This window comes from Pogoniulus pusillus, chromosome 13 (assembly GCF_015220805.1).
Source record: "Pogoniulus pusillus isolate bPogPus1 chromosome 13, bPogPus1.pri, whole genome shotgun sequence".
Taxonomy (NCBI): domain Eukaryota; kingdom Metazoa; phylum Chordata; class Aves; order Piciformes; family Lybiidae; genus Pogoniulus; species Pogoniulus pusillus.
This window is the reverse complement of record NC_087276.1, coordinates 20,994,639-21,008,403: the sequence shown is the minus strand read 5'-3', so window position 1 is coordinate 21,008,403 and position 13,765 is coordinate 20,994,639. Positions and strand designations below refer to the sequence as shown.

The window sequence follows — 13,765 nt, the reverse complement described above, 5'->3', positions numbered from 1 at the left end:
GGTGTTCCTGCCCATAGCAGGGGCTTGGAACTGAGTGATCTTTAAGGTCCCTCCCAACGCAAACCATTCTATAATTCTATCTCAAAATGCCTCTTTAAGGGTCCATTCCACGATCATTTTAGGGAGCTGAAAGCAGCTGACCCAACAGAAGCCACACTGCAACGTGCCAGCAAACCAGCATGTTACAAAGACAAAGGAAAGTTTCTTGAAGCTTTCCACATAACAACCTGCCATAACATTCTTTTCTCTTCTGCTGGACAGCCAAGAACCACATCAGATGTGAGTGTTAGGCTGAGCATAAACATGAAGTAAATTAGGAGGGTTAGGACAGCTTCAATGGTGCACAGCTGAGTGGTAACACTGCTAGCTGACCCAGACAACCACAGAATTGGTTTGGTTGGAAAAGACCTCTAAGATCATTGAGTCCAACCATCAACCTAAGACCACCATGGGCATGAAATCATGTCCTGAAATGTCATGTCCACATGTTTCTTGAACAACTCTGGGGACAATGGTGCTGCATTTTGGTGGTCAGTTAAGGTTTAGCCACATTATTTTTACTGGACATGAGAGGATAAGGACCAATGTATACAAAGAGCTGAAACAGAAGGGACTTCCAAACCACAGTGCATGTTCCACTTTTGCTCTACTGACAGAGCTCCCAGCAACATCAATGACAACAGAGATGTATCAGAATCAAGCAAAAGCAGCTAGAAGATCATTTTTCCACAGCACCTCTCCTTTTAAGCTATGGAAGGAACATGACTTTAGTACTCAAGTTGGAACCTTGCTGGCAGGAACAAACGTGAAAATTAAGCTTCTCAATTCTTGAAGAAGAAAGCGACCTGAGCTCCTACTTCCCAGATCCCTCAGACAACAGAAGGGACTGAAAAGCAGCTCTTCCAGGCTTTTGTAGGCTGAACTTGTGAAATCATATCTTGGCAGAGAAGCCAAGACATCAGGAGACCAGACTGCAGGCTCTTGGAAACCACCAAGGCATTTGCTAAGGCACAAGACTGATTATAACAGTAACTTCAAGACAATAGCTATTCAATCTTTTCAAGATACAAGAGAGATTACTTCTCCCCCCTCTTTCTTTCTTTTTTTTTTTCCTTCTCTCCTTTGTTTCTTTTAGTTTTTAAAAAAGGTTCTACAAAGGTTCACATACACTACACTCATAGACAACTTGTGGTGAGGAAATGAGCACTGCCTAAGTGCAGACCTGGGAAAGGAGTGCACAAGATCAATTAGTAGTAGTTACAGACCAACTCCTCTGCATCACAAATCTCTTAAGGCAGCTCCGAACAGAGCAGAGGAAAGACCAAGGACTCCCTGCCTTGCACCACATGCAAGAGATGCCCTTGGGCCAAAGCTCAGAGGCTTAAGAAGCAGAGAACTACCCCCTGGGTTGGAATTTTGCAAAGAATCCACAATCAATGGGACTCTACAGATCTTGTCATGTAGGAAAATCCACAGAGCTTAATTAAAACCAGCCCCTCGTCTGGCTGCAGATAGGTGTTAAACTAAAAGAAGCAAGGCATCCCCTTATCCAGCATTAATGCACCAGCATGAATCTGCCCCAGGGAGGAGAGTATCTCCCCACAACATTGTGCTGCTGCAGTTAATAATGCATGATGTGGCCTTTAAATAGGACTCTTCTAGAGCAGAGGTCTCCAAAACATTTTGACCATTCAACTCATCAGTAAACAATCTTGAGCATGCACTGCCAACACAAGTACAGTTACTATTTACACAAGTACTACTGAAGTTTTTCCCACATCCCAGTGAGTTGTCCTGCATGTACCTCGATGTTGGAGACCACCGTTCTAGAGGAACAGCCAAAAAATCAAACACGAGACACACAAAAAACTTCAAACCAAAAAGATCAAGAGACATCTGCTCCCACAAGCTCGTTGGCTGGCAGGAAGCAGAAGGCTGAGGTGTGGCAGGTTCTTCCAGGAAGATCTCCAGTGCCAATCTCTGCACTCTCCCTCCTACACCAGATGAGATACTAGCTGAGAGACAGCAGAAGTTGCCTCTTCGGGTTTCTTGTCTGTCTGATCTACCTGCCAAGCTCCCAGGTAGTGTTCATACCTGCTCCTCCCAGGGCCCCATTCATCTCACACCCACAAAACATGCCATGGCAGCTGGGAGAGGGCACCTTCCAACCATAAGCTCATAGCACTAAATGTGAGTCCAGTGCTTCTCGGACAACAGGGCAGTGGAAAGAAGGGGACACTGAGGAGACACTTACCTCATCATCCTTCCAGTCTGAGAAATCAATCTTGAAGGAAGGCAGAGAGAACTGCTGGCTTACCCCTCTCTTGTAATGAACTGTCTCTGACTGCAGAGAGGGGTTCTTTGTGCTGTATCTGAAGACAAAGGGAGGAAAAGAAAACTTGCTGTGACAAATGATGGCGTTTTGCTAGGCTCTTGTTCATTCACACCTCTTCACCCTTCTGGAATCACAAGTGGCAGCTCTACAGGGCAGAGCTGAAGCTGGCACGGGGTGGCAGCCATTCAAAGGGGATGCAAAAAAGGAAAGGAAAGGTCAAGGTGAAAAGGTGAGCACAGGGAAGGGAAGGGAAAGCAGCACAGACAGGCAAGGTCTGATTGAATCCATACTGACCTGCCTGGAAACACTGAGTGTCAGAGGAGTACAATGGGGTGGATCAGCCTGGCAAAGGCCAGATCACTAAATCCAGGGCCTAGGCAATGTTTTCAAGCTTGGCACACAGTCTGCTTTTCTGCAGGAAACCCAGGAAGAACAAGCAATAATCTAACAGTGCTACACACAACCCAATGCAGCACTGGAACCTCCCTCATGCCTCCCCAGCACAGCTCTGCAGTGAGGAACACTGCTTGGCTACCATAATCCTGGTAAACAAGAGTCATTCCCATTCACATCTCTGTTCCATATGTGCTTCCCCAGACATGTTGCAGGAACACCCCAACACCACTGCAGAGACATCAACCACTCCTCCATGTCAGTCTCCTTCTTCCACTGTTCAAGGTCCAGCACTTGAAGCATGAGGAAGAATTTTTTCACTCTGAGGGTGACAGAACACTGGAACAGGCTGCCCAGGGGTGTTGTGGAGCCTCTCTGGAGATATGCAAAACCCAGTTGTGTGCATTCCTGTGTGATCTGGTATAGGTGATCCTGCTCTGCAGGCAGGTTGGACTGGATGATCTTTTCAGGTCCCTTCCAGCCCCTAACATCCTGTGATTCTGTAAAATGTCAGCACTGCCACACTGGGTTGAACATCTCTGGGACAGGACCACAGCTACCACCCACCATCCCCTGCACCCAGAGCCCACGCAGACTATCTGCCCACTGACTGTCACTATGGATGCTGTGATTCACAGTGAGCTTCAGTGGCAAAGCAGGACTGAATTTTCACCCCTTTCTGAAGAGTGGTATCTGAGTTGGATGTGCACAGCCTCTTGCAGTGCCAACTCTGGCACAGGAGAGAAGGCAAGGTGGGAACATCTGAAGCTGTTTTTACTACCAAAGCCTTCATTGTTGAGCTACCAACTGCATGTTCAGAGCACACTGACAAACTGGAGAGAAAGTGAGAGATCCCTTGCCCACGAGGCTTACACTACAGAAACAGCAACCTCCCCTGGCACAAGGACGAGCCAGATCAGCTCCAGCTCTACAAGAAAGACTTTAGCAGCTGGTCACAGCAATGGGATGTTCTCTCTCGTGCACACTAACCATCACTTCCTAAGTGGAGCTTCACATGGTGAAGAAAGTGCTGGCCTCCAGCCACTGCACAATGAACTTGAAGAAGCTTGAAGCCTTGTTGAAAGTTGATTGTCACTCCTCTTGATCAACCAGACAGCCTGGGGATAGGCTTCAGGGACAGATGTCACATTAGCACCAGGAATTCTAGTCTGAGTTCTTCCTTAATTCAGCCTGGGATATCACACAGGATGCTCTGACAAGCAGCTCCTCAGATTTTGCTGATTCTGTTTCTCAAAGAATAATATGAGTGGCACTGCTGCCAGCCCCAAGGAGACACCACCAGAGGACATGGAGGCATCTGTTGTGGCTGACTGAGTTCAGAGTCCTGTCAAGCAGAGCAGTTAACAGAGTGCACAGTGGCAAAATAAAGAGCATCCTTGCTCCAAAACCCCAGGACTCTGTCCTTTTGAGGACATTCTGCTGCTCTGGAGCATAGACAAAAGCTACAAATCATTAAGTACAGAAGCAAAAGTTGGAAAGCTCCAAGTTCCTTCAGTCTAACTACACCTTGTGAAGGAGCAGAGCACATCAGAAGGAGATGGCAACACAAAGCTTTTCTACACCCAAAGTAATGTCTTCTGGCTTCTGCAAGCAAGAGACTAGAGAAGGTCAGGCAGCTCCCTTCCAGAGGGAGTCAAAACAAAAGAACGTGGGAAAATCCCCTGGGGCCGAGTCGACCAGGAACTGCAAAACTGAATGTCACACCAGAGATAGGAAAACTGGGCTGGACGATGGCAGAGGTGATTAGAGGGGACACACCTGAACCTTAGAAATTTGCATTAAGCAATGCTTTGGAAACTTTACACTCAAAATCTGCAGCTCTGGCAGGTACCTGCTGCCTGAGTGCAGGAGTCCACAGACACAGCAGGCAGCAGGCTGCCCTCCAGGGCCAGGCCAGCCAGCACTGTAACACAGAGCCAGAAAACACCATCATTAGGATGCATTTTGCAGCCAAGGGTATAAGGACCTGGATGCCAGAAGATGATGAGAAATTCTCAATTCCTCTCAAACCCAAGGAGAAAAAGTCAGGCTCCCCACTGCTGCTGCTTTTGTCTGGAAAGCCAGCATAGCTCCTGCACCCTCTGAGGAACCAGAAAGCTTATCGAGTGGCACAACATCCATGCTGAATTCTGGAAGGCCATGACAAAGACCAAGCAGACCACACGCACTCCGCTCTTCCTACTAAGGCAGGTGCACTGTGTTACTTATGACAACAGCTTACCCTCAAAGACCATTCTGTACTGTGCTGAAATTGTGCTGCTTTACTAGAAGGTCCCACTCCATCCTTTGCATTTAAAGCACAGTGTGGGAAGAGATCAGAATGACAGGTCTTTTATGTGTGAATTACAGAGCGAGCAAGTGAGTGAGGTTTTATTTACTGAGTTGTCAAGCACAATGAATAGAGCAAGCCTGTATCTAGCTCCTTTTGTGGTGCTCTTGAAGCTTCCCAGCTCTGCAGCTCTACAGCTGGGAAAGCTGGGGATGGAAGAGTGACTTATCCAAGGTGACAGCAAGTCAGGAACCTATGAGAAATAAAGTGCAAAGAGTGGAAGGTCAGAGTCTGCCTGGATGGCATGCACCACAGCAGCACTGGGGAAGGGGTGTAAACATGCTGATGATGAGTGTCAGAAAGGCTGGAGGACCTGCACTTACAGCACCAGAAGCCCAAACCAGTCTACAACAGGAAAACAAGTAACGTTGTTCCAAGGAGGACAGGCTTGCAGCTCTCACTGCCCCTGAGAAAAGAAATAAACCAGGTACAAAGATTTTCTGAGCTGAAGAGCACGACAAAAAACTCAGGGAGGCTTTTCCAAGAGAGCTTTATGCCTTGAGCTGTGTGACCCTGACTGTCCTCATTGCAAAATGCCTGTAAGACTTGGATCTGGACATCCTGACAACACTGGAGACCTCCAGTCAGCAGCCAGCACTGAGGCTGCAGCGCACCAGGAGGCCAGACCCTGGTGAATGCCCTCGCAAGTGCTGGTGACCCCAGACTGTCACAAAGATCGATCATCCTCCTAAGGTGATGCACAGGATCCACAGCACAAGTAGAGACTCCTTGTGTTGCTCGGGAGGACAACCTGACAAGCATGCTGCATATTAGTGTCTGAGTGATTTCTGCCCAAGCCCAGCCCTTTTGGTTGGCATCTGCTGCATTCATTAAGTCTTGCATTCCCTGCCTGTGGTGCTGTGGGCTTACAGCAACAGTAGTGGAGAAGCTCTAAGAATGAGAACCAATTCTGCCAGTGCTGCAGGTTGTGTATGCCTGGCAAAGCCCCATGTCCTCTCACAGCAGGGAGTGAGCCAGTCATGGAAGCAGAAAGGTTTGGATTGGAAGGGCCCTTAAAGATCATTGAGATCTAACCCTCCTGCCATGGGCAGGGACACCTCCCACTAGACCAGGTTGCTCAAGGCCCTGTTCAACCGGGCCCTGAACACTTGCAGGGATTGAGGGCATCCACAGCCTCTCTGGGCAACCTGTTCCAGTGTCTCACCACCCTTACTGTAAAGAATTTCTTCCTAATCTCCAGTCTAAATCTCCCATCTTCCAGCATAAAGCCATTTCCCCTTGTCCTGTCACTACAAGTCCTTGTAAAAAGTCCCTCCCCAGCTTTCTTGAATGTTTCATGTTCTTGTTCTGCTAGTGTTCAAAGGGGACAGTATTTGATGTGGAGCAAGCACACTGGCCACCTCTCTCATCCGCATACTCACCCCCCTTTCATTTTGGGACAGATCAAACAGCTCCTGAGGAAGAGAGAAGCTCAACAAGTGCTTCAACTTAAGTGATTTTCTTTAATAAAAGATACATTACTCAAATGTAAGAAGGCCCAAGCCCTGGGAGTCAGTCACAGTTAGGCAAGACCCAGCCCTAAGACACTTCCATACAGAGTTTGGAGAATATCTGGGTGCTAACCTGGTGCACTGCAGTCCTGCCAGTCTTCTCCTCACAAGACTGAATTTCCACTTCAGGCCAGCAGAAAACAAACACCTTACCCTGGAAGCTGAAACCCGGCTGCCCATATCCTGCTCCAGCACCTGCAGAGTCTGCCTTCAGCTGCTGAACCTACTGGTGAGAGTATCACACTCACAACACTAACCAGGCTTCAAAGCTGGTGGCTTACACAACAGCTACAGAGAGAGGCACAAAGGCCAGAGCTCCCATTAAAGACAGAGGGTTTTTCTGCTTGCTGCAAACTACAGAATTCAGCTCTCCAGCCTCTGAACTCTGCACGTTGCAGCATTCCCTTGGGGGACTGCTGTCTGCCTGGATCAAAGCAGGCTTCAGCTGGAGAGGCTTGTGCCTAGCAAAGACCAGCACTCACCTCTGATTTCTTCACACAGACAAAATCTCTCTGCACAAAGAATTCCTATTAATCACCACAGCTCACAGCCAAAAGCAGCCAGAGCACCTTTCAGAGGCCGTGAATAGACAGAGGTTATTAACTAACCAAAGGAATCTCTGAGTGTCTCTGGCTCTCCTAGGCAAGCTTGAGTGAGAACAGCCATGCGCCGAGCTGCTCATTCCAGCTGGATTTCATTTTGTGAACCAACTCTACCCCAAGCTCCACACGCAGACAGAACAGCTCATCGCTGCAGTGGCACGTCCGCCGGCAGCTCACGGCACCGCGCCAGGCCGCCTGCCACGAGTGGAGCAGGCATTGCACAACTAACAAGGAAATGAGATGGGGGAAAAAAATAAATACATATACCCACTACACCCCTGTGTGCATCAGCAACACAACCAGCACAGCCTTGGGAAAGGGCAAAGACTGCAGAGCTGGACTGGCCTATTTTTGTGGTGTTTTCTCTTTCTAACAAGAAAACACAGATCAGCAACACTACCAGGATACAGAAGAGAATCTTTTCTGCCAAAGGAGAAGATTCATAGAATGGAAGGGACCTTAAAGATCATCTAGTATCCCCTCCTGCCAGGGGCACCTTCCGCTAGACCAGGCTACTCAAGGCCTCATACAATCTAGCCAGGGAAGGGGCATCCACAATAAATGGGTTGCAAAACTCAAACCTCTCATGTCATAGTTAACACCAGCTCCTGATCTGCATGCTTTGCTCATGTCTTTGGAGTTGGCTGTTTTAAGTGCTTCCAGCTACGGGGCTGGTTTGACTCCTTACCCTGAGGAAACAACTGCTGCTGTTGTGTTTTAACTACACAATCCTTCCTGCCAGTCAGCAGGATAGCTACATCTGGAAAAGTCCCGGGGGCCCTCCCAGGAACAGGCTAATACTGTGCACATCAAGGCTTTTGCCTGAAAAGGAAAGGATGCATTCACAGAGCACACATAAAAAGAGAGTATGAAGATCTCTACAGGCTGTTCCAAATAGCATAGCTGTCTCCTAAATCAAAGACATCTAAGGGTACGAATACCTGAGCCAGTTCCTGCAGGAGAAAGCAGGCTACAAACTGGGTGTTCTTCAGCTATTCATAGAATCACAGAATCATAGAACTGTTTCAGATGGAAAAGAACTCTAAGATCATTGAGTCCAACCACTGACCTAACACTACCATGGCCACTAAACCATGTCCCAGAGTGGCACACCTACATGTTTTTTGAACACCTCCAGGAACTGAGACTCCACCAACTCCCTAGGCAGCCAGTTTCAATGCCTGACCACTCTTGCAGGAAAGAATTTTTTTCCTAATCTCCAGCCTAAACCTCCCCCAGCACAGTTTGAGGCCATTTCCTCTTGTCCTATCACTTGTTTCTGCACTTTCACTACACATTTCCTCTTGTCCTATCACCCGTTACTACATCTACACCACCATGAGGAAGTGCTGGGTACCATCCCCAGGGGATGGGGCTGCAGAGGTGATGAAACCTCTGCTGCCCCATGAACCACACATTTGCCTTCTCCAGACTTTGCTGGTCAGCTGAAGACCCACAGAGGTGAAGATGGCAGCTCCTCATGAAACTCAAGAGTTCAACAGTTCAGGACAAGAGGTAGGCAGCAGTCAGGAACTATGTGTTCCCAAGATCTTGGCTGGGAAATGGTATAGCTGAGTGCAATGGTACAGCTGAGCACGTCTCCCAGCAGAATTACATGGGAAAGTCTGTTGAATGCTTCTCTGAGACAGGTTAGGACAGGCAGCACACACTGATAGAGCCACTGGCTTTTAAACGCAGCCCAAACAACTCCAGGAGGAAGCTTCCTGGCTTGCAGAGAGCAATGGCTGCCTTTGGTCATGGAGATCAGCTAATCCTGAAGGCAGGCCCGTGACACACCAAGCACTGTGGCTCTCAGGCGAGCAGAGGCTCTATGACAAGCTATGCCTCTGCTCATAGCCAGCCAGCCAGCTACCCTCCCTCTTTCCTCTCACCCCAATCTGTATGAACACAACCACCTTCCTAGCAGGAGCTTCGCAGTAGCAGAAGCAGCGATACTATCAGGCTCAGTGGCTGTGTCAGCAGAGAAGCCAGAATAACCTGTTTAGCACTTCTAGGGAGCCATGCTGCAAGCTGGAGACCAGAAGAAAATTCCTGCCTTTGACAAGGGTCCAGAAAGTTTCTCCCATTTTAGGATTTTAGGAGAGTGAAGGGAAAAAAGTGTTAAGTTTTAAAGAGCATCCTCTTCCCAATCAAATGCTGGCTACAGCAAGAGACATGTTTTGGATTTATACAGAATGCAGTTTTTGCAGGTACTTGTTCCTCGAATGCAGCTGTTAGAAGGAAAGGAATAGCAAAAAAAGGCAAAGCTAGCCCCACCCAGGCAGGGGGAAGCTGCGTTCCTAATGGTGCACTAAACATGCACTGGCTCCTTCAGAGCTCTAAGAATGCAGCCCCAATTCTTTTCTGCTTTTTTTTCCCCCACTAGAATTTCAAAAGAATAAATCAAAGTAATTATAGCACTGCCCTTTCAGAATTGCTTTGTAAAGCAGAAATCAGAGCTTCAAAAGGTTTTACTAGCAGCCAGGAAATCCAGAGAAGCAGAGATGCCTACTTTGGGCAGCTGCACTAGCCCCAAGACGTGCTTTGTGAGCCACTTCCACGTGGAAGAATAGCCTGGGTTGAATTAAAGCAGCTTATACAGTCTATATTTGTACCTCACTTCCCTCAGATTTTATTACCTACACATCGGCACGAAATCAGAGTCTTGCCTTCCAAGATGCTCCCTGGCTTCTGGTGCAGCCCTCTCTTCCCCACACTTCCATAACATTTACTGTCCAGGAACTCCAGAGACAGACAGTTCATCACTCCTATACTACAGGGAAATTAAAGGATCATTTATTAACTAAAAGGCCAGCAGTGGACACAAGATCTGGATCTGAGTGCTTTGGATTTTGACGTAAAGCTTTAGTTCAGAGGGACCTGCTGCCGCCCTAGCAGGGCAGCACTGTATCAGCAGCTGCATTTTGTTGACGAGGTAATGACTGCTGACTGCTGGTTTCATGCAGAGGCAGGTAGGGCTCGTGAACAAAGGCTTCTCCTCTGCCAGCTGAACAGAGACCTGTGTCTCAGTGAACCATAGACAGGGTGGATTAAAAATATCTTTTTTTTCCCCTTTGAAGTTGACAGTTGTGATAACTTTTAGAAACTCTACCTAGGAATTGTTCACAGGCAATTTAAAAAGCAGTTAAGTGGTTCAAATTTGCTGCATAAGCTATAAAGAACAGACAGCAGCACTGGTGACAGTCACTCGCTTAGTGCACAGCACTGAATTTCACTAAATTTCAGCTCTTCTCCCAGACAACTTGTGAGCAGACAAGAGGCCATGGCCTGAAGATGCACCAGGGGAAGTTTAGGTTGGATTTTAGGAAGCACTTTCTCATGGAAAGGTAATTAGACACTGGAACAGATAGCCCAAGAAGGTGGTGAAGTCACTGTCCCTGGAGGAGTTTAAGGAAAGACTGGATGTGGCACTTAGTGACACAGTCTAGTTGATGTGGTGGTGTTAGGTCATAGGCTGGACTTGTTGATCTCATAAGTCTATTCCACCCTCAGTAATTCTGTGATTCTGTGAAAATGTGTTCTTAAGCAAACCAGAAACTGCATTTTCCTCCTCCAACCAACCAAGAGAGTTCTGAAAGGAAAGCTGCCAGATACATAAGACTGAAACACTGCCCAAAGACACTCTGCCCAGAAACAGTTGGTTATATTCAGTAACTATAAGACTTCCATTAAGCAATTAATATTCAAGGCAGAACTTGACAAGACAGTCCCTGAAGAGTCCCAGGTGGAGCAGTTTAAGCAACAAGAATGCTACACTCTGAGTCTCAGGGGATTCAGTTGCACTTCCAGCGCAATGCAGCTTGGTTCAAGACAGAGGTTAAATGAAAAGTGCAGGATTTTTTGTTACAGAATGACTTTCTTTTTGCCACTTTGTCACAACAAAGTGCCAAATGGTAAGTCTGCAAAAGAACATTTTAAACTCTAGGTATATCCTTCACAGGCTTAAGCTCTTTGTACAACACAGCACAAAATTTGATAGGAAGCTTACACTGAGCTGTAAGTGCAGATGACTTATTGCTCCTGACCAGTGACAAATTCTTCTTTGAGGTAAACCAACAAGTTTCAAAATCAAGAGGTAAATCAAGATCTGCTGACTTAACCAATGGCTGAAGTCTGAAAACGTAAATACATCCACCCTGGACACAGAGGCTCTCAGCTCTCCTCATTAGCCCATAGATGGTTTCCTTCTTAGGTCAAAACCCAAAGAACACTGCAGGGCAGTACAAGGGACACTGGCCACGTCTCCACCTTGTACCTGTGATGTGAGAAGAGGACTTCAGTCTCCAAGACTGCCATTCCAGCACCTTCACTAGTACTAAACTCACAGGAAACCTAATTGCCTAAGAGACAGAACAGGGAAACTTTATCAGGATTTCTAAGGCATCCCTCACTTCTGTGTTGTAGGGAAAAGACTGTAGCAAACTAGCACAGCAACCTGGGCCAGTGTCTCATCACCCTCACTGCAAAAATTCCTTCCTTGTATCCAGTCTGAATCTCCCTCTTTTAGTTTCAAACTATCACCCCTAGTACTGTCACAACAGGCCCTGCTAAAAACTCTATCCCTATCTTTCTTATCAGCCCCTTTAAGCGCTGAAAGGCTGCAATAAGGCCTTCCTGGATCCTTCTCTTCTCCAGGCTGAACAACCTTAACACTCTCAGCCTGTCCTCACAGCAAAGGTCCTTTGACCCTCAAGTCATTTTTGTGGCCTACTCTGGACCCACCCTGACAAGTTAATGTCCTTCTTGTGCTGAGGGCTCCAGACCTAGACACAGCACTCCAGCTCATTTAGACAAAAGCATTTTGAAACCTGTAGGGCTGCTCTACCGGGATACGAGGAAGACACCATAGAGGATGTTTTGGCCATCCCTTTGACAGCTAGCCAAAGACCAATACATCTGCCTGGCAGGAGACACACAGGGATTCAGGTGGTAAATCCTCCTGACAAACAGTTTCACATCAGTCTGTGTATAAGTGGTCACTTATTCCAAAAGGGACTTTAGGTGGGCCTCCATTCCATGGAGGTTAAGTGTCAGATTTAACTTTACTTTGGTGGCCCAGGTGTTCCTGTCATGGGGAACACAGAAGTCCAGAGGGTTAGGTGATCTGGAAAAAGAACAGGTAGTAATTGAAGGGAAGGGTGGCTGTTTTAAATTCCTAGAACATCCTGTTGATAAAGGATACAGCTTTAGGTTCCTCTCCCTTGTTCCTCACAGAATGGTTTCCCCACACCCCAAAAAACAAACCAAAAGGGTAAGAAGAGAAGGTATTTGCTACATGGGGGAAGGAAGTGAAAGTAATATTCAACACTATCAGAATAAACAAAACAAACAAACAAAAGATGATATTTCCCTCCCCACCGCCCACGGTAGCACTGCCCTTGGAGGTGATTAACGGGACATGTTTGACAGGCTCATCACCCAGCAGCTCCTGTCTCACTCCACACACCCACAAACCCAGGACTTACACTGCCATCCCACCAACAAACTCTTCTGTAGCCTGGCAGTAGATTGTGATGGCAACACGAGCATCTGCATCAAAGGTGAACTCCAGGCTGTACAGGACTTTCTGCTTCCCATTCTCCTCGGTAGGGCTGTCAACATCATCTTTATACCTGAAAGACAACGCCGGAGGATTAGAATGTGTGTTTAGGAGATAACATCAAGATCACTCTGAAGATCAGGACATGAGTACTCCAGTCTAGGTGCTCTGGGCAGTCAAGCACCATGGGCTTCCACCTGGGACTTTTTAGGGGATTTCCATTCTTTTTTCCATGGTTCTTCCAAGAGCTGACTGAAGTTATTGAAGTTGTTAATGGTGTTGAGGGATCTCACCCAGCCTTACAGTGCCAAGACACAGAATGAGACAGAAAAGTGAACTCTTGCACATGAAACCCTTAGGAGAACATTCCCTTTCCTTTTAAGTCTTCACATTAGATGCAGTAATTGGGCTAAAGAAATTCTGTGTGGGCCTGAGAGGTCTAAACTCTAATTCTTTTAATTCTGCAAATTAAATGGTTCATGACAGCAAAAAAACCAAAGTTTGTGACACAGACAACTTCCAAAACTCAAAAGTACCTCAAGTATCACAGAGAAGAGGATATTCAGATCAGAAACTTTAAAGATCTTTAAATGTACAACTCATCAGCCAGACCTTGGATGCTGCTAATGACTGAAGTTTATACATACTGCTTGCATTAAAAAAAATTGAACACACTTAACTGCATAAGAGATGCAGGATAACCAATATGCATTTAGAATTTAATTCAATTAGCATAAAGATGATTAATAACTTAGCTATAGGTTACCCTATAGTTGCGCTGCACTATGTGATCACCATTGCCCAGTACTACTCCTCCTCCCTGCTGCTGGAAAACGCAGGTAACAAACCCAGTGAAGACAGTGGTATGAAGCAAGCTCCAGAGCAGCAAGCTATGATCATGGAAGAACAGTGAGTTACGATGTGCCAGGAGTGGCCAGGAGAGAGAAACATGGAATCACAGAATGGCTGGAAGGGGCTTTTAAAGGCCACATAGTCCAACCCCTTCTGCAGTGA

At 47.0% G+C, this 13,765-nt stretch overlaps 1 protein-coding gene across 4 annotated transcripts in view; it reads right to left on the bottom strand.

Annotated features, from left to right (window-relative positions):
• The window catches only part of MGRN1 (mahogunin ring finger 1), a 56,710-nt gene that overhangs the window by 25,032 nt on the left and 17,913 nt on the right, over positions 1-13,765 (bottom strand). For all 4 annotated transcript variants that reach the window (XM_064153416.1, XM_064153417.1, XM_064153418.1 and 1 more), the window contains exons 4-5: positions 12,678-12,824; positions 2,255-2,372 (exon numbers count right to left, since the gene is read on the bottom strand). In XM_064153416.1, the coding sequence (XP_064009486.1) occupies positions 2,255-2,372; positions 12,678-12,824 (265 nt within the window). The remainder of the gene's footprint in view (positions 1-2,254; positions 2,373-12,677; positions 12,825-13,765) is intronic.